We start from the raw sequence: 21,863 nt of genomic DNA, 5'->3' as shown, positions 1-21,863 counted from the left end.
CCTACAGGAAAAGTTGCAGATGTGAAAACATTCATTGCAATACCATGTAAACAGCGAAACGTTGAAAATAAACTACAAATCCAACAACAGGAGAATTGTTAAATGAACTGTGGTACACCAACCAGATGGTATTTTATGTAACTGTTAAATAGGATATTTCTAAATACTGGATAGTTGAAGCTAAAAAGTACAGGATACATTAAATCAAAAAAAGAAAAAATTACTCTGTCATGCAAAAATAACATATGCATATAAGCAAGAAGCAGAAGAGAACATTAAAATGACAACTATTGATTTATAAGGATAACAGAATTATAGATGGTTTTGTTCTCCATTTTTAAATTTCCAGTCCATTTGTTATAACTTATTTCTAGTTGAGCTTAGCATTATTCCAAACTGACTTTCTTTTAGCCAAATAACAGAAAAAGGCAAGACATTTACAATCTCTTTGGGGAATCCGTGATTTTTTTTATCCACTGTGTGTAAGTTCTTGTAATTGATCTTTGTCATTCAATTCAATGTCACCCAAATTTACAGATCTTTGTTTCAAGGTAATGTAGATAAATGAGTCTCACGTTAGACTATTGACATTATCTTGGCACTTGTGCACCTCAGCACTTTGGATGTTTGATTAACACGTAATCCAGGTTTGGGAAAGCTAAGAATTTGATGTAAGAAGTCTTCTCCTTCTTTCTGCACAAAAAAAGCATGGCTCAGAACTGAGCCCAGGAATCCATTCCACTCTGGTATAACACACTACTTATATGAATTACTTAGCCTCATGTGTCTAGTTGCTTCTCTCTGACAGAACAAAGGTGGGAATCCCAGCTCCACCCACCTCACTGGGCAGTGATGAGAGATGCCCTGAGGTGCAAACAAGTGCTGAGCAGAGCTCTAGGCAGGGGCTTCCAAGATAGGAACAGCTTTTCAGGTGTTGCACAAGTGATAAAAATTACCATTTACTTACTGCTGTCAGGCACTATGATCAGCATTTTATATGCATTATTCATATATTTTAAAAATATGCATTGATCATCTACTATGTAACAGATGTTGGTACATGTAGGTCCATGGAATACATTGAAGAGAAAGTCAAACCCTTGCCCACGTGGAGCTGACATTCCTGCGAAGCAAGACAGAAAATGAAGAGCAAACATAAAAAAGTAACTTATTGGATACGTTAGAAGATAATGGGGGGAAGATAAAAGCAGCATTGTGTAAAGGAGGTCCTGAGTACAGGGACAGAGGAAATTTTAAATGGGGTGGTCCAGGGTAGCCATCACTGTGACATTTGGGCAAAGACTTGAAGCTGAAGCAGCTGGTCATGTAGATATCAGAGAGAAGAGCACTGCAGGCAGAGAGTATTCTGGGACAAAGAAAGAAAGGTTGGAGCTTGCCAGACATGTCTGTCAAAAATTAACGGGGCTTCTGTGACTGGAGTAAGAGTGCAGAGGAGAAAGAGTAATCAGAAATGAGGTCAGAGAGGTAACAGGGAGTCTGATCACATAGGACCTTGTAAAACACCAATGTAAGGACTTCGGCTTTTATTCTGAGAAAACTGACAGAGGGTTGGATCAGAGGAGTGACATGATCTACTTTCATTTTAACACGATCACTCTGCTTAATATATTGAGAATAAACCATGCATGGTGGGGCAAGAGTAGAATCCAAGAAACCAGTTAGGAAGCTACTGCAAAAACAGGAATGGTAGCATAAACCAGGACAGCAGCAGAGGAGTTGGTGAAAAGTAGCTCGATTCTGTGTTAATTTTGAAAGTGAAGCACACAGATTTGGTGGCATGCTGAATGTAGGATATGAGAGAGGAGTCAAGGATGACTGTATGGCTTCTGACCTGAGAAGGTGGAGGGATCAGGTTGCCATCCTCTGATGTGGCAAGATTAAAAATGAAATTGTCTTGATAATCCTCACCAAACCTATGATGTAGGTAATGTTATCCGCATCTTACAAATCAGAAAACTGTTGTTTATATGGTTAAATGACTTACCCACAGATCACACAACTATTCAGCTATAGAGCCAGGATTTAAGCTCTGGTCTATCTGACTCCAAAGCCTAGGCATTTTAATACTGCCTACTGCTGCTTTGCAAAGCAAAAGCTAGGAATATCCAAGTTTTGCCATGAGTGACCACATACTCAGAATTTCATAAATGTGTAGACATAAGACTATTTTATTAATAATTGTGGCGAATGGAAAGGGATTTCTAGTACTGGTCATGATGAGAATCAAGTGCCCAAAGAGACCTGACTCACTCCCATTTACCCTTCTGTCAGTAACCCTCCATGGTGCCCAGTTGTGTGATATAGCACTCAGGATTATATATGAGTTTGTTCAGCTTCAATTATAATAACTAAGAGATCTCAACATGCTAATCCAACATCTGGCAGCAGTTGTTGCATGGCTGGTTCCCATTAGGATCATCTAGGAATCCATAAAAGTATGGATTCCACCATTTGCAACTACATGAATGGAACTAGAGGGTATTAATGCTAAGCAAAATTAGTCAGCCAGAGAAAGACAAATATCCTATGACTTCACTCATATAAGGAATTTAAGATACAAAACAGATGAACATAAGAGAAGGGAAGCAAAAATAATATAAAAACAGGGAGAGGGACAAAACATAAGAGACTCTTAAATATAGAGAACAGAGGGTTGCCGGAGGGGTTGTGGGAGGAGGGATGGGCTAAATGGGTAAGGGACACTAAGGAAGATGCTTGTTGCAATGAGCATTGGGTGTTATACATAGGGAATGAACCACTGCAATCTATTCCTGAAATCATTATTGCACTCTATGCTAGCTAATTTGGATGTAAATTTTAAAATTAATTAATTAAAAAATACAGATTCGAAGCCCCCCCCCCCCCAACTCCCTCACCTATAGAACTAGAATATCCTGGGGTAGATTCAGGAATCTTTATTTTTACAAGTGATTCTTCTGCAGTCTTGCAGGCACCAGTTAGTTAAATGGTGCTTGAGAACTTCTGAGTTAAGCAAGAACAGTAGGGACAAATGGTTGGGCTGCATTAGTTTACTAGGTTAGATGTGCTAGCTAAGATTAAAACATGTCACTAGTCAATACATGGCCCCTGAGTAGTAGCGGCAGTCTCACCTGGAAAATTGTGAGAAGTTCAGGCTCTCAAGCCCCATTCTACACCTATTGAATTCGAACCTGGATTTTAGCAAGGTTACCCACTGCTTTGCAGGCACAGTGAAACCTGAAAAGCACTGGAACATATTAACAAATCCTAACTGGACCCTACTCTAGGGTCACATGGGCTGCAGATGGCTCAATGGCTATTTTTTGTACAGTTGACTTTTAGATGCAGCTCAGTTGGTCCTGGACTGGGTGCTTTACATATATCATCTTATTTACTCCTCACGACAACCCTACAAGGTAAATATTATTATTCCCCCCTTTTTTATAGGTGAGAAAACTCAGAAAGTTATAATAACTCAGCAAAGGCCTTTTCTAAGAATCAAAGTTAGGATTTGAACCCAAGTCTGTTTATTCTCTTGAGTACATGCTCATCCCACTGTACCATATTGCTTAAGATGAATAGCCAGTTGAAGGCTCAGCCAAATTCAGGAAAACTCATACAGGCAATCAGGTAAAACATGGAGTTCATTGTCCAAGAATGTCTGTAAGGGGATTCAGAACAACATGTCATTGAATCAGGCTTCTTCACCCAAGATTCAATCACATTAGATACCTGCCATTACATTTTTATAAAACAGCAGGCCTGGCTACTCTCTACTGCACACATAGTGTGGCATCTGGCATCTGGCTGGCTCTTGGGATGGCATGGGCCATGTTCTACATGAGGTGGGAGGCACCCTGTGCTATCTGTAGCAGTCACAATCCTGTAATGAGTAAACTATTCCCTTGGAGTAAACTATTCACCCATGTGCGGTAAACAACCAGAACAGCTGCTTCAGGGTGAGCCAAGCAGTACCATTTATGTGCCATCAGGTTCCCTAGAATTCTGCAGGTAGCAATAATAATCATAGCAAATTCTTGTAGAGTGCCTTGGAGTCTGAAAATAGCATTGACATTTGTTGTTTTATTTGACTCTTAGAGAAGTCCCAAGAGTTAGATATTTTACTGATGAAAAAACAGATTCAGAAAGATTGATGACTTCTGCAAGACCACATAGCTAGTAAATGGCCAAGCATGTACTCAAACCTATGTCTTCTGATTTTAAATTCTTTGTTATTAGCCCAAGACAGTGCATGTAAATAGTTTAACAGTCGAGTCCCAGAGCTACATAAATCAGGGAGGATTTCCAATATGGATATACTGAAAGTTGTAGCCTTGTTAAAGAAATTTATTACTGCTGAACCTGAATCTAAACATGTCTTTTTGGAGAAAGGTTTTGGAGAAGCCTTTGGTTTCCAAAGGCCAGAGAACATCCACCTCCTCCCCATGCCCAGAGGTCTTCACAATGAGCTAGTTTAACTGAATAGAAGTGAGGGTTCCCCTGATAGCAAGGACAGCTTCACAAACTCCCTAGCTAAACTCAGGAGGCTCTTCAGGCCTACTCCCATTGTTACATGGAAAACTAAGTGCCCCCCTGTCCCAGCCTCTCCTTCCTTGCCTTCTCTATAAATGTGTAAAGCAGTTAACATTCTTCTACAGAGTGCCTTCCACGGCATTACCCATCTCTGTAGACCAAACACACCTCAATGCACAACTATGGAGATTCAGGGGATCCTATGTACTCCACTACTCCTCCACTTGTAGATAATTCTCAGTAAATCTTTTCATAATGAACACCACACATCATTAGTAGTGTGGGTTACTATATATCACATATATATGGTGGCATCAAATGTGGTGGGTCATTCATTCCAGTGTTACAGGATTTTGGAAGTGGGAAAATAATTTAACCAGACTACTGCAATTGGAAAACCTCAATGCTGGGTAACAATGGTAGGTCACCAGTCATCTGGGTTACCATTAAACATGGAAGCTCAGTAGGTCTGCAGTTAAAGGGCTTCTAAAGAAGATAAGAATGCTCAAAACATGAGCATTTTTACTACATTGGAAGTCTTTTTTGAGCCATAAGAAAAAATAATAGGTTATCTCAGAGACAGAGAGGTGGGGCACCCCAGCCCCTACAGGACTACAATTCAGCTAACAGGGCAGTTGACTCCCTTGGAAACAGTAGAAGCATATCCAGAAGGGAAACAGGACAGTCTCCCTTTATAATGCTACTAGAGCCATGGAAGTCAACCCCAGTAGATATGAAATAGTTGATATGAAATGTGGCAAATCTAACAGAGGCCCAAGGGAAACATCACCAGAAGCAAGTGTGTTAGTATGAAAAACTAGAATTAAACTGTCTCTTCTATCATAAGTGTCCAAGCCAGAGACATCCTTAGAGGTTTTAATGGTTAATTTGCATGAAGAAGTATGCTATCAGCCTTGTTGAATGAAGCTGACTGGCCTGTTATGGGGAGACTTTCATATGACTCTCACCATAGAGTGAATTCTCTGGGTTGACTAAGAATAATGGGAGAAGCATCACTGTCTTAAATTGGGTACTTTGTGGAACTGTGTATACACACCCATTGTGGAGATTTCCTAGAAGAAGTGGATATAAGTAGAGAACACAAGGTTGTTCTCTAGGATATCCTAGGATATCCTACTTTGGGATATCTTGCTCTGCTGGCATGGTTATAAGACCCAAGGGCATCAGGGGAGAGAACTCCAAGCAATAAGGCTTTGACCTAGGTAATGCTGGATGATTGATACGGGCAGCACCCTCTAATTGGACAAATGGACAATGGCCTTGAATTTTCTCCTGCACTCTGGAGTAAAGGGTAAAGAGCCTGCTTCATCCTCAAAGAGGAATAATAAACATACCTCTAGGAGATTCAGACAGTGAATAACTTTCTGCATTCTTATTATAGATATGGTCAAAGAGCTCCAAAAAGCTCTCCCTGAGAATCCCAAACACTGGATTGGAATGTAATCTCATTACTATGTTTATCTATATAAGTCCTTAGCAAACCCAGATGCAGAAACTTCATTGACTTCCCACTCCTACACAGTGACATAGAGTCAGCTGGGGAAATGGAAGAGAATTTCATAAGCCACACAGTAGGGGATAGAATAAGGAAAGACAAATCCTGTGGAGGCTGACTTCCATTCCCCCTTTGGTAACTTAATAGAGCACTGACTCAGTAGGTATGGTTTAGCTCAACAAACATACTATGACCAGTACCTGAGCCTTTCTGATGGCTTCTTTTTTCTAACAAGACTCCTTGTTCAAGCATTCCAATTTGCAAGAGACTGGGGAGTTTCTCAGGATGCAAGACGTTGAGTTCTATAACCTAAACAACAGTCCCAGGCAAAACAGGATGGTTGGTGACCCTATTAACCAGAAACCTTCTATTCTAACAGTAATATAGATGTCCTTCTGGCACTGTAGCTTTACATATATGGAGCATTTGGGAAGTTTCTCTCCTGAAACTCCAAGCATGGAACCTATCCTTGTGGGATAATAAGACTATGGGGTTTTTGTCCTTCAACACTTCAGCTTCTAAAATTTTTCCCTTAAAAAATCTTTTTTATATCTGCACAATACGGCATTAGTGTGAGCATGTCCCTTTGCACATCATTGTTCTTGCCAAATGAGTGAGCTTCTAAAATTCTGCCAATAACTTCTGCACAGGCAAGACACTGAGTCAACACACTAGAGCAGTCGAGAAAGATACAGAAAGTTGCAGGTCTATACCAATGCAGAGAAAAGCCATGTGCTATATGGGCATGGATCAGAACAAGTGAACAAGAAGAGGCTGCCAGCTCACAGACATCTATTGTTTGGCCCACTCATGGCTTTTCTCTCATTGACTCTGAATGTCTAAATGGCCTTGCAAGAGCTCTGTAGGTCATTATGAATCCCAAACCCCTATTGCCTCACTCTTGGCCACTCTACTTATCCACTGCTTCTTGTAGATCTAGAAGTACACTGTTGTATCCCCTAACCTATAGAGTCATAGGCACTTCCAAAAAAAAAACAAAAGAAATCTTTGGCATAGGGTAGAGGTATCAGCAGGAAGTTTGGCACAAAGTAAACACAAAAGTCCAGAAGGTGTGGAGGAAAGAGTTAAAATGCTATAGTTATTGTTCCAGATGTTATCACCTCATGTCAGGATAACTAAAATCTGCTAATAACCTGTCTCCATGCTTCCAGAAATCCTTCCCTGTATCTTCCCTGAGCACTGACATGGTTGCCATCTGTACACCACTTCCTTACTCATCTGTACATCTCCCAATGCCCAGCTTGTGGTAATGCAAGCACCTAATAATGACTTATTAACTTAATGTGACAATTTGTCCATTGATTTAAAACTCTGATGGCTCCCCCATCTCTACCACCATGCTTTTCAGTCTTTTCTTAAACCTTTCTTAAAGACTTTTCTTAAACCTTTGTTAAAATGAGTGTATTTGGAAACCCAAAATGCAAAGGAAATAAAGTTGAGCTGCCCTGGTTGAACTGGAGGAGGAGGCGTGGAATCTTTCCCCACTGTCCCTCCTCCTCTAGCAATGGTGTCTGAAAAGGAGTAGGAAACATCATGAAAAATGCTTTGAAAGCCACTTACTTACAGTGTTAAAGCTGAACTCAAAGGCTCTCCATAAGTATATCCACATGCCTCTTAATTCTCTCATCCTCTCCAATGTGAACCTTTTCCTTCAGGTTGTTCAGCAATCTCTGAGTTTGCCCTACTCATCCTCACCTCTTCCTGGAGTGACTTTTCTACTGGAATCTTTCCATCCTCCCCTCCATTTAGATAAGGTATCTAAACCCTACCTTATCCTTCAAAGTCTAACTCAAATCCATCTTCTTCCCTCATCCCCATCAACTAGGCCCACAATGAATCTTCCTTTTAGGAAAATCAGTGTTTGAATCTCTGTCACCATTTTGGAGTATTCAGTCCTTAGTCTGGCATGGTTAACTATTTCCTATGTATGTTTCAGTAACTTCTAAACTAATCTATTTGCTTACTTTGTAGGTCTGTTGGAGTTACAGATCACCTTAGATCAAGAGAGAGGAGTCCTATGATCCACTCTCTTCCTGTTACTGGAGTCATGCCTCTAGATGGGACCAGGTGCTGGTATTGTGGTATGTCAGCTCAAACATTACAAAAGGCAAGGGGATACATAGATGAATTCCTGTGGAGTTTGGAATAAACCAGGAACTCTCCAGATTAGTCACGAAAACCATGTTCTCTGTACTGAATTTATGTATCTTACCTTTTTTCCCATCTGAAGGGCTACGGCTGGAACTAGAAGGAATTGGACAATTGAAAAGCTTCAATGACATCTGATAGAATCATTACCAATATGATAATACAACGTATAACAATGTGATGCTAAGGCCCCAAGTGTAGGAGACACTGTCAGTGCTCTTTCTGTGCCCGTTCAGATCCCTCACTATTTACATTCATGTCAGAACCTGTGTCTTCTCATAGAGCTACCTCATGTTAACAGAACCCACTGCATGCACTGGAAATGCCTGGCATTTACACATACACACACCAGGAAAGGGAGAGTTAGGTAGCCTACAACCAATAACTACTAATACCCCAGCTCCTTCTTCCATTGGCTGGGAGAATTCTGAAACATGTGCTTTGCAGTGTTTTCTAGAGTTTCTCTATGGAACAAAGCAACCATTTCCCACTCTGACAACTAGCTTAAAGCTCATGCTTAAGTGGCTGACTTCCCTCTCCCCATCACTTCCTCCTCACTTTCTATGTTTCTTCCACCTTCTAATAAACTGAATGCATTCAAATCCTTGTCTCAAGGTCTCAAGCTGGGGAACCCAAACCAAAATACCAAAGCCATCCACCCAGAAATAGAGGTTATCAGAGATAGGCCTGTGTCAACATGAATTTCCTGAGATAAAGTGGCCAGGTAACCATGTGCTGACCTCCTTCCCTACAAAAGGAAATGCATGCTTCCATACTTTACCTCAGAGACTGCATGTTCCTCTCCCTCCTTCCAGGTGAGAAGAGCATTAACAGAGGACATGAAGCCAGCCGCACTCCACAGTTACACAGACTCTTCTTTCTGAGTCTTCTCCTTGCTGTCTTCTATTCATATTTAAGTTCTCAACCTACCACATGACACATCTCCCAGGAAGCCTTCTCGGATCTTTCATTTCTCTCCCTCTCCCTCCCAAACACTCTCTTTCCTAGCACCAACAGCCTGTTCATGATTGCTGCTTTTGGTACTTTCCACCAGACTAAATTCAAGCACTGTATCTCATCTGTATCTCATCTGCTGGGACTGTATCTCATCTTCATGTTTACCTTCAAAATATAATACAGGGTCTGGCACAGAGTAAGTGCTTAAAGAATAATTGTTGCATTTGTGGTACAAAGGACCACAGAGATCTCTTAGGATATCACTTTCACAGGAAAACTCAGATCAGTACATTACAAGGCCAAGATTCAGAAAACCCGGCTTCTACCACTTTCAGATGCATAACCTTGAACAAATCTCAATTTAATTCTCTCATTCAACAAAGCCCCTGAATCTGTCTCCCTATCTATAAAACTGGGAATTTGCCTTACCTACTTCAAAGAACAGTGTCCTTGTCTCAATATTTATTGAGCACTAACTAGTTGCCAGATCCTCTGCCTGGAATTGAAAATATAACACTCAGCACTCAGACTGTCTGCAAGGAGCTGATACTGGTGATGATCCAATGAGATGAACAATGCATCCCACAAAGGGGGAAAGCGATATTCAGAAAGGTATGTTATCTGTGCATGTTCACACAGCTAGTTAAAAGAATAAACAAACTCCAAATACAGCTTTATGTAAACAAAATACCACCTTTCCATAGCCTAGAGTTTCAGGTTCCCCTCTTCCACCTACCTCTAGTGCAAGGCATATATGTTCCTGCCCTTGCTTTAGATTTTAGCTTAGCTTTATATTTCAGTTTATAATCTAATTTTAGCAGCTGGCTGGTGGTATGGCCAAAATTAGCTAAATACTAAAGGAATAAAATGGCAGGCACTCAATAAGTGCTGGCTGCATTGAATCAAATTGAATAGTTTCAGTAATTGGGTTTCATAAGACGTGGAAAGTCCAAGGACCTGAATGACTTCAAGCACTCCAGCTATCTCTAATCAGTTCAATTCAACTCCATTCCATTCCATAAGCCTTTACTGACTGCCTCTGATGCAGGACACTGCACTAGGATGAATGATACAAAGCTGAACCTGTAGGACTAAAGAATATTTACAAAGAACTAATCTTAAGTGAAAGCAGCTGCTACCATGCCTGGTGCTTAGGTGCTGCCTGGTCAGTGTTTGTTGAGTGAATGAATGAATAGATAAGTTTGCATGCTCCTATGATATTTGCCTTTGTAAAATGGCAAATGCTCTGAGTCACATAAACCTTTATTTGAATCCTAGTGTGCTACTGAGTCTCAGTTTTCTCATCTGTAACATGGTGATAATATTGCACCCCCCCACCCCTTTTTTTTAAATAAATAGTTTCTTGAACCTTTAAGAAAGAGTGAGTTTGATGCTGGTTGCACTGCATTACTAAATGATGGATTTTAGAGCTCCTCCTTTGTACCCATGCTTCCAACATCTTTAGGATCTGGTCCTAGAAGCATAGACTAGAATCCTAACTGCTCAGAGACTTTGGGAAAGTCCGTTCATCTCTCCAAGACTTTGTTTCTTCATCTATAAAGTGGGGACAATAATAGCAGCTAACTCACAGGATTATTGTGAGGACTAAGTAAGATAACATGGGGAATAAATAAACATTAAAAAAATATATATAACATAGAGAAAGCTCCCCTCTCAGTGCCTGGCACAAAGTAAGCATTCGATAAATAATAGTTCTCTTCCCTTACACTGCTTCCTTCTTGCTGCCTTAACCCTAGCACACCAGGGTCTCATAACTCACTTCTCGACTTTCCATTGGGACCTTCCAGTTGACATTTATTAATGCTTCTGCCTGTACCACATCAAAAGCAGAAGCAGAAAGATCTCTCCCAACCTGAAATATACCATCTGTTATAACTGGGGGTGCAGCCACCCCACAGCACAGGAGCCTCATCGTGGGCCACCTAATTGCCAAGAAGATGGATCCTGTACCAGTTTCAGGTCATGAAAAGGAAAAGAATCATGCTAGGCCCTCTTTAACTCAAAAGAGAACCAACTCAGCTGTGCTCCCACCTGCCCAGAATTCAGAGTAAGCTTAAAGAGAAATCCCACCTACTGGAGGATGCTGAATCTGTGTGGAGGTCACGAAAGGCACCCATGGGCTCAAGGTGGCTGCTGCAGGAAGGAGGACTCTATTGCTGAGCTTGCAGCGCCACCCGGTGGGAATTCTGGCCAATACAGCTAATTTAATCCTCAATCAAAAGCATCAATTTGTGGAGCCCTGCGATTCCATCAGCGTCAACCCTTACAGGTTTGTACCATGACTATCTACCAAGGGAAATAGATCCATCACCCCTTTTCTTAGCAATCAACATATTTCACTATTAATCACACCTTCCCCTGGGGAACTGTAGTGTGGGAAGTATGAGGGGGAGAAAGCATTGTATGGACCTGAGTTCAAATCCTCCAATTCCAAACCTACTGAGCTGTGGGTGGCCTAGGGCAACTTACTGCTTAGCTTCTGCATTTTCAGAACAGAGTTAGTTGTACTAACCTGGCGACATCTGTAAAGAATTAAATCAATTCTGTATGTAAAACACCTGGAACTCAGTAAATATTTGTTCACCACCACCGCCACCCCCCAACTACCACCAGCATAAACTAATGTGAGCTCACTATATATACAGACATCTTACTCAAAGCAAGGAAGGTTAATGTCGAAATTAGTCCTTGGGTCCCATTTTCATAAAGCTTGTTAACTGTTTAAATAACAACTTCCTGTTACTTTCTTCATAACCCTCTTCCCCAGAGACCTCAGTTAAGAGCCTCTTATTAAGATCCTTTTTTTTCCTTCTGTCTCACAAGAGAGGCCACACAAGAATTTGTGTAAAAGAGGGATTAAGCTTTCAAAGATTCAAACCTAATGATTCCCTGAAGAAAAAGGAAACAATAAAAACGATGTAGACAGAGCCCTGGCAACAGACCCTGAGCACTGGGTGCTAGGTGAGCCTGTCTCCACAATGGGTTGGAAAAGACTTAATGAGGGAAGATCTGATATCATGATGGGATTGTGGCATCAGGCTACAGTGTTCAGGCTAGAAAGGAATTTAAACATCATCTCTACCAACCCTTCATTTTATACGGAAGTAAACTAAGGCCCATGAGAATGGAGCTTTGCAAAGATAACATGAAATTAGTGACAGAGATGGAGACAAAACCCAGATCTCATGCAGAGAGAGCGAGGCTGTTTGACATATGAAAAAAGAAGCCTTTCAAATCAGCAGGGAAAAGAAAGATTAACCAATAAATAGCACTGGGACAACTAGCTGGCCATCTTAAAAAAGGAAATAAAGCTAGATTCTTACCTTGCTTCCAATACCAAAATAAATTCCAGAGAGATTTTTAAAACATTTACATAAAAACAAAGAAATATAATTAGAGAAGTAACAGGAAAAATAGGTTAATAGTTTTATAAACACTTTCTAAGTATGACATAAGTCCCAGAAGCTGGAAGGCACATTTCACGTAGGAATTTATCTTCAGCCTTTATTTTTTTTTTTTTAATGTTTATTTTTGAGAAAGAGAGAGAGAGCACGAGCGGGGGAGGAGCAGAGAGAGAGGGAGACACGGATTTTGAAGCAGGCTCCAGGTTCTGAGCTGTCAGCACAGAGCCCAACGTGGGGCTAGAACTCACAAACCGTGAGAATATGACCTGAGCCATAATCAGACGCTTAACTGAGCCACCCAGGTACACCTATCTCCTGCCTTTAAACCAAGGAAGGAAGAGCCCTCCCTGCCCCAGCAACAACACACGAACAACTGCCTGCAGCCACTGAGAGAGCTACACAACCTCACACTGTTGTCCTTCTCCAGTGAACTTCTGTTCAGAACGACCCTCCCCAATTTCCTCCTAAAACCTAATTAAACGTTGACTTTCTCTTTGTTTCTTCAGACTTGCCTATGGTTCACCACAGCCTGCTTTTCCCAAATTGCAATTCCTCTGCTATTCCTGAATAAACTCACTTTTTTTACTTAAATAAAATTGCTCTTTGTCCTGTTTAAAATCAACACTACCTTACGATAAAGTTTACTTGATAAATCAGACACAGTAAGAGATCAACAATAGCTAATAATGAAACAGAACAATAATAACAAAGTACTACAATAAAAGTTAAGAGAACGCTGCCTCACTCTCAAAACACCGACCGTACTGTACTCACCCTTCTTGTGATAACTGAGAGACAACATCCCGCCTGCGTGACAGGATGACGTCAAGTGAATGACGCAGGCACTGTGACGTAGCGTTAGGCTACTTATTGACCTCCCGATGATTCGTCAGAAGGAGGAGCCTCTGCTTCCAGACTGTGGTTGACTGAGAGTAACCGAAACTGCGGACCGCGAAACCGCAGATATAAAAGAATACTGTATCCCCCTTCCACAGGGCTGGAGGATGCCACCTAGTGCGAAGGTGCAGGTCCAGCGTCTGTCCTTCACAGGCTGGGCGTGGTGGTGCTTCTAGCAGCAGCAGAAACATGCCCCAGAGGGCTTGGGAGTAGGCAGTGCCCAAGTGTTGTAACGGATCTGGCCTCTGCCAGATGGGCTGGTGGTGGACCCTCTTCTGGATACCAGTAGTTCTTTGAAAATCTGTGAGCTCCTGGCTTATAGCCAAACCAGAGGGTTCCGTCCAGGTGCTACAGGCTTAGACGTTCACTCAGAGCCACTTCCCCAGAGGGCAAGAGAGCTGCAGGAGGGCTGGCTTCTGTGCACTCGCCACTCTTCCCCATCACTAGGATCACCAAAATCGATCTCCCAAAGCAGAAGATAGATGCATGCAGGAAGGAAAGGGGAGAAGAGTAGAACACCCGGCCTCCCAGAGGGACTTTTTACAGCTATTGACCTAACGCCTCCCCAGAGCTTCCCATGGGCTCTATTAAACCTTTTATTCGGAGCAGGGTCCCAGCCTGGTATACATCTGCAGATGAAAGATGTCATCCCTCAAGATGTGCTTGAGGGTGAGAGAAGCTGCCAGCTGCTTTCACCGAAAAAGAATAGTTAATGTATGGTAGGGCTCTCCCTTACACCAGGAATGTGAACTGTAGGAATTTGCCTTACAGAAATACTTGAACAAGGACACGATAGCCATTGTAACAGAAAACTGAAAACGACATAAATGTTCATAAATATGACTGATTAAGAAAATTATAGTATATCCATGCCATACAGTGCCACACAGCTTTAAAAGCAATGAGGTAGATTTATGTTTACTGATGTGAAAAGATATGCAAGTTTCTTCAGTAATTGAGAAGGCATACCTCAAAGCATTTTTATAATATCCTCTTCCTCATTTTTAAGAGATTCTCTATAAAAATAACAAACACTACAAGCCAGATACTCTAGGTACTTTGCATATATTAACTCACCTACTCCTCATAACAACCCTATGGGGTAGGTGTCCATTTTACACTTAGGAAAACTGAGGCATAGGGAGCTTATGTAACTGCAGTTAAGCCCATGAAGCTAACAGGGACTGAGAGTTATCATTGTAACCAGGCAGGCTGGGTCCAGAGTCCAGCATCTCAGCACCACACCCCGTTTTTCTCTGTAGGTAGGTCTGCCCGCATTTGTTTGGAAAGAAACCCAAGAAAACTCTTCTTTTTTTTTTAATATATGTATTTATTTTTGAGAGATAGAGCAGGAGCGGGGGGAAGGTGCGGTGGAGGGGGGAAGGATGGTGGGTGGACAGAAGATCCGAAGCTGGCTCTGTGCTGACAGCAGCAAGCCCATGCAGGCTCGAACTTATGAACCACAAGATCACGACCTGAGCCAAAGTTGGACACTCAACTGACTGAGCCACCCAGGCTCCCTGAGAACTTTCAACACTAGTTACCTTCAAGAGTCAGGATTAGGAAACTGAATGAATAGAAGGAAAAGTTTTATCTTTTAACTTATGGCTTTCTGTACAACTTGACTATTTTTATAATAAGCATGCATTGCCTTTACAATATAGACACATATACATGTGCATGTATATATACATACATAAACATATACATATATTTGTTATTTACAATTGAGTCTCTAGACTTGAACTGATGCCGTCATCCACCTTAGTCCTAATCCCACTGATACTCCCTACACTGATTTGCGAAAATCCTACTCGGCCTTTATTCATTCAGCCATTAACACTGAATCTGCTCTGAGTGCCTGATCACTGTCTTGCTTGAAACCTGCAATGACTTTCACCAGTCATGACAAAGTCTGTGATGCACTTCATACTAAAACTTTGGCATTTAAACCCTTGGCCCTTCATACTCAAACTTCATACTTGGGCAACACTAAACTATTAGTTGTTCCCTGCTCACAAATTTCTGTCACTAGTTTCCTGGATTGCTCTTATCCAGCCATCCATTTCTACCCTCACTTGAACTCTTGCTCATCTTTTAATGACAGTTCAAGAAGTACCTCAGCATAGAAGCTTTCCCCAAGCTCCTCACTGATGTCCTTCCCCATCAAGAATGAGTTTGGGGCCTCTCCTCCTGCTCCCATAAACCCTGCATGTGTCTCAATCCTAGGACTTCACACCTCATTTTAATTGCCTGATAGGGACACCTGTCTGCTGTGAGCTCCATGAGGGTTCTGTGTTCATCCTTGCTTCCTAGGCAACTAGCATAAAACCTGGAAAAGTATAAATCCTCGACAACATCTGGGAACTAATAGAAAATATTGAAAATAATAGTTCGCCCAGTCATATGCCAGGCATTTAACCCTTTACATGGATTAGCTGTCAGCTAATTCTCACAGAAGCCCTATGATGGAGGAACTGTGATTATAGTTCTAGCCAAGAGGCCTTTTAAAAGCACAAAGTGATTATGTTATTTGCCTAAATTTGCACAGCTGGAATGTAGTAGTGGTCAAATATAGATCCAGACGTGTGACCTCAGAACCATGGGCTGAACCCCTGTGCTACCAGCTGACTCTTGATGGAGAGCTAAGTACTCTAATTCCATGCTTTTAACTCCTCTCCAGGTCCCCCATCACTGCCTAAGCTCTGACTTGGGAATGTAACACCCATGAAGCCCATGCTTTGTGGAATACATACAGATGTCATTTCCTTGTTCCATCAAAGCTCCCAAAAGAGAAGCCAAATATTGACATTTGTGTTACCTCAGTGATAAGCCAGAGCCTGGAGCCCAGGAGCTGGCACTAAGGTGAGTATCTTCAGAAGGAAGGAAGGGAAGGAGGGAGGGAGAAAGGAAGGTATCTCACCTCTTCTGAGTCAGTTGTCAGTGTAAAAAGCAACTTCAAAACAGCATCTCAGCCTCTTTCCTATGTTTACTCTCTCTCTCTCGCTCGCTCTCGCTCGCTCTCTCTCGCTCTCGCTCTCTCACTCTCTCAAGAGAATAGGATGGTCCTTTCTTCCAGAATTCCTAGCTTCATCTAAGTGCCTCAGAACTGGCACTGCAGCGCCACCTTGTGTTCAAAGGCCATTATGTCACCCCAGTTGAAGCATGTAAATAAGGTAGAAGTCACTTTTTTTCCAGGTTGATGAATGTTAATGGTCACACACACAGTCATATATACCCCACTCTTTGATAAAATACCGTTGTATGGTGGACACAGTGTGCTCTGCTTACATCCCCTGTCAGTAAAGGAGTGCACCACTATTGACAGCCTTTTGGTGTCAGCCCTAAGAATTGCCTCAGCTGCAGAGAGCTGCCTTGCCCAAGGTCACATCCTTCCTAGGGAGACTTATATACAATGTCTGACTGACACAGTGATGTAAAGGCTGGTGATTCTGGCCCAACAAAGATACCCCTGAAGAGCCATTCTCTCTCCAGAGCTCCCCCATGGGTTGGTTGGGGCTGTCACCAGACCTGCATTCAAAGAGCTTCCCCCTCTGCCCAGTCCTGCTTCCTGTCCCTCTTTTCCATAGGTGTCTATCTGAAGGGCACATGTTAATAACCATCCTACACACTAAACTGCATCACAGAATCTACATCCACAACATTGTGTCTCTGAAATGTGGAAGTATCTCTGTTTATTCCTCTATTCAAGAAGCATTTTCTAAGCCTGCATGTACTAAGGAATGAATTAGACAGAAGATCAAATTCTCTATTTCTATAATCTAGAGCTTAAACTCGTCTAAATGCAGCTCCTAATTCTGTCAGCTGGTTTATAGGCAGGCAAGAGTACAAATAAAGCAGGTGAACAAATTAGTAGTAGCAAAACCCTCTTTGAGGTGCTGCAGTAACTAAAATAAATAGGACATCAGGGCCACATTGATGTTTTATCAATGTCATATGACCTGCCAATCATGGGGAAAAGGGACAAATATTTCCCACATGGATACAAAGGGTACATTTTGAAATTGTTTTTTTAAGTTAGAAGTGAGGATGGGGGTAGAAAAAGGACCTTTCCTGTGGCAGCATTTTGTTACCCCTCTTTGCTTTAGCCCCTATCCTTAACTGAAGCAATTAAGGGCATTCTTGGGGAGATGTCAGATGCTCCCAATACTCTGACCCCTAATTCAGAGATGCAGGTCCTGGGAATTCCCCACCTATTTTCTAAATGTGAGCTCCTCGAATCTTCCATCATGAATTTCAACATTAGGGAAGCTAAAGCACCTTCACTCAATGCCAGCCTCACAAAAAAAAAACCATATCACATAGACTACGTATCACCTAGCAGGAGGAGAAAGCCAGGAATTCTAAGGACATGCATGTGTTGTCTCTAGTAGCTCTGAATAGTTAACAAAATGCAGAACTACAAGACCTATAATACCACTGAGTGGACACCCAATATTCTGTCTATCCAGCACCTGCACACCTTCCCCATCTGGGGTACAACAGCTTCTTCTGGGAAATACTTTCTTCTTGCTCTAACAGGGGATGTTATGTCTGTATGTGGTTCTATCACCTCTGTCAACACCAACGTGGGGGACAGACCCCACCTAACAAAAGAAGTATGGATTTGCAAACCCCTGGAGGGAAACCATAGCAGGGGGCACCCTAGTAAGAAATAAACATACCAAGTACTAAAAGCTGGTTTGTTACACTCTAAATAAGTCACACACCTCTCTAGGTCTTCTTCGTCTGCAACAAAAGAAAAAACAGTACCCATTTTATGGCCTACTATGTCACGTGCCATGCTTGGGCTTTACTTACACTGCTGCCCTCACTTTTCTCAACTACTCAGGGAAGCCATTTTACAGATGAGAAAGTGCTTGCTCAGAGAGGTTAAGCAACTTGCCCAGTGTCACAGAGCTGGGAACTGGCAGAGCTCATGTTTGAACCTAGGTTTGTTTAACAGCAAAGCCCAGCTTGTTTACCTCACATATTGCTGTCTCTTAATGGCATCTCACACGTTCTTAAAAGAGTGTATGTAAAAGTTCTTCCTAGCATAGCACCTGTACCTCATAGGCACTCAATAAATGCTGGAAGAGAATGGCAGCTGTTCAGTGGAAACTTGCACAATGGATTGCACAGCCCAGCCCACTGCCATCACATACCTGAACCTGTCAGTAAAGATGGTTAAATTACAACGAATATGGAAGAGGCAGTGCATGCTCCCTTACCCAGACCACCTCTCACGAAAACAGCGTCCAGGGGGCAGTTTCAGGTGCTACCAAGACCTGAGTGTGCCTGAGGATTTCTCCCCTGTCACTCCAGCTCTTCAATTCAATGAACACCCTTTCTTCCTCTGTCTCAGGCGAGCAGTTTAAAGACGTTCATGTATTTTGATCACATCCCTCTGTTCCTGTGATTGATGCTTTTAGAATAAATGATCTACCCCTCAGTCACTAATTGCCTGAGTTTCAGGAATTTCTTCTGTGGTCACAGGAAAGTCAATGAGTCATTACTCACCCCCCTCAATCTCCTTCCAAGGCAAAACTGAAGCAGCGAAGCTGAAGCAATAGTATTTTATCGGCAGGTTTATGCAGAGACAACGAAGCATCTAACGGATCTAACGAATAAAAATAGTGAGGAGAATAGCATTCATGGCCCATACCCAACATATCTGACATCTAGTGGGGGTTATTTTTTAACACCTCCTTCCTCCATAAAATAAATTTGATTTCGGTAATAATCATGAACTAAAACAAATAATCAGGATGATAAAACAAGGAATGCAGGTGATAAAATTGTTCCCTTTTTTTGCACTATGTATATATATTCACGCCAATAAAAATTAAAACTGAAATAATTATGGGCGCCTGGGTGGCTCGGTCAAGCATCCAACTCTTGATTTCAGCTCCGGTCATGATCTCACAGTTCGAAGTTCGAGCCCTGATTCGGGCTCTGCACTGACAGTGCGGAGCCTGCTTGGGATTCTCTCTTTCTCCTTCTTTCTCTGCCCCTCCCCTGCTCACACTCTGTCTCTGTCAAAATAAATAAATAAACATAAAAGAACTGAAATACTTAAAGTAGAAAACGAAGGAACTGTGGATTAAGACTTCATATTTATATTAACTTACTTTTTCTTTAAAAGAGAGGGCAGTATGTGGGGCTGAGCTGACAGCTCAGAGTCTGGAGCCTGCTCCGGATTTTGTGTTTCCCTCTCTTGCTCTGCCCCCTGCCCCGCTCATACGCACGCGTGCGCGCATGCTCTTTCTCTCTCTCCCTCTCTCTCTCTCTCTCTCTCATAAATAAAACAGGGGTGCCTGGATGGCTCAGTCGGTTAAGCGTCTGACTTGGCTCAGGTCATGATCTCACTGTTCATAAGTCCGAGCCCTATATTGTGCTCTGTGCTGACCTCTCAGAGCCTGGATGGAGCCTGCTTTGGATTCTGTGTCTCCCTCTCTCTCTGCTTCTCCCTCACTCACGTTCTGTCTCTCAAAAATAAATAAACATTTAAAAAATCTTTTTAAAAAAGAATAAATAAAACATTATTTTTAAAATTTTTTTTTAAATAAAAGAGAGGGCAGTAAAGACATAAAGAAATGCTTCCAAGAGACCAAACTGCATGATGTTCCAAGAATGATCAGCACAGAGAAGGATGGAACTGAAGTAACTCCAGTTTCTTCGTCTCCCAATCACTGCGCTATCCATTTTTATTTTGAATCTACTGCTTAAATGCAGACATATATAGATCCTTAGGAAACCATGCCCCAAATGGGCTAAAACAATTCCACATCATTTTGAATTTACTTTCCACACCCACACATGTAGCTGAGTCCACGTATGTTGAGGGCTCATGGAAGAACTGTAAGTTCTCCAAATTAATTTCCATGTAAATTCCAATCTTTGATAAAAGATCAGTAAAAAGGGGCGCCTGGGTGGCGCAGTCGGTTAAGCGTCCGACTTCAGCCAGGTCACGATCTCGCGGTCTGTGAGTTCGAGCCCCGCGTCGGGCTCTGGGCTGATGGCTCAGAGCCTGGAGCCTGTTTCCGATTCTGTGTCTCCCTCTCTCTCTGCCCCTCCCCCGTTCATGCTCTGTCTCTCTCTGTCCCAAAAATAAATAAACGTTGAAAAAAAAATTAAAAAAAAAAAAAGATCAGTAAAAAAGCATACTGGATGAAGCGTATATATGTGTACATGTCATAATTAATTCAAACTCCACAGTACTCATGGTGGTTTGTTTTTCTTCTCTTTCAGGGACAAGTATTTTGTAGCTGACGTTGTTTAGAATTCCTAGTTTATGGTGATAATAAAAAGCAAACCAATTTCCAGACAGCTTTATTACTGTTTATAAATTCTCCACAGACAGTGCACCCCTTTACTGCTTATGCAGGGGGCAGACACTTCCACCCGCCTGTTATACCACTGTTACTGGCTACTGTTTCTGGATTCCTGCTTTGTCCACAAACTGTGCCACATACTTTAAATACACTACTTAAGCCTCACAACAATCTTGATAAATGAATTCATGTACACGGGACGTTGCCGAGCACACAGTGGGGCTTCATCATCATCATCATTAACCCCACTTAATTAACACCCACACTGGGTAAGTGTGACCCAACTGGTAAAAAGCAGAACCAAAATGTGAAGTCCAATCTACCTGACTTCAAAAATGAGTTCCATCCACAACATCGTCTGATGAAACATTTGCAGGCTAGGTATTGTGTAGTAGAATGAGTAGCTGCCTGCCAGAGAGGGATTCAATACGTTCTGAACACACCTGTGTCTGCAGTTAATTCCCTCTCATACTAGCCTTTCTTTTTCTTTCTTTCTTTCTTTCTTTCTTTCTTTCTTTCTTTCTTTCTTTTTTAAGAGAGAGAGAGAGCATGAGCAAGTGAGAGGGCAGAGGGAGAGAGAGAATCTTAAGCAGGCTCCATGCTCAGTGCAGAGCCAACTCAGGGCTCAATCCCACCACCCTGGGATCATGACCTGAAACAAAATGAAGAGTCTCATTCAACCGACTGAGCCACCCAGGGGCCCCCACACTAACCTTCCACAATACCTGACATTTAGCCACTCATCTTTCTTTTCAGTTTTTTTTTTTGTTTTGTTTTTAAAATTTTTTAAGTTTTACTTTAATTCCAATTAGTTAACATACCGTGTTATATTAGTTTCAAGTATATGGTATAGTAATTCAACACTTCTATACATCAGTCTGTGCTCATCACAAGTGAACTCCTTAATCCCCATCACGTATTTCACCCATCCCCCAACCCCTCCACTCTGGTAACCATCAATTTGTTCTCTGTAGTTAAGAGTCTGTTTCTTGCTTTGCCTCTCTCTTACTTTTTTCCCTTTTGCTTGTTTGC

At 41.9% G+C, this 21,863-nt stretch overlaps 1 protein-coding gene across 1 annotated transcript in view; it reads right to left on the bottom strand.

The window, feature by feature from the left end:
- LOC123600396 (zinc finger protein 205-like) overlaps positions 1-21,863 on the bottom strand; it is an 84,752-nt gene that overhangs the window by 54,011 nt on the left and 8,878 nt on the right. Inside the window, 1 exon segment of the mRNA XM_045482463.1 lies at positions 13,578-13,812. Coding sequence (XP_045338419.1) covers positions 13,578-13,812 — 235 coding nt within the window.

This window comes from Leopardus geoffroyi, chromosome D1 (genome assembly GCF_018350155.1).
Source record: "Leopardus geoffroyi isolate Oge1 chromosome D1, O.geoffroyi_Oge1_pat1.0, whole genome shotgun sequence".
Lineage (NCBI taxonomy): Eukaryota > Metazoa > Chordata > Mammalia > Carnivora > Felidae > Leopardus > Leopardus geoffroyi.
Note: the sequence above shows the minus strand (reverse complement) of the source record. Positions and strands in the feature narration are given on the sequence as shown.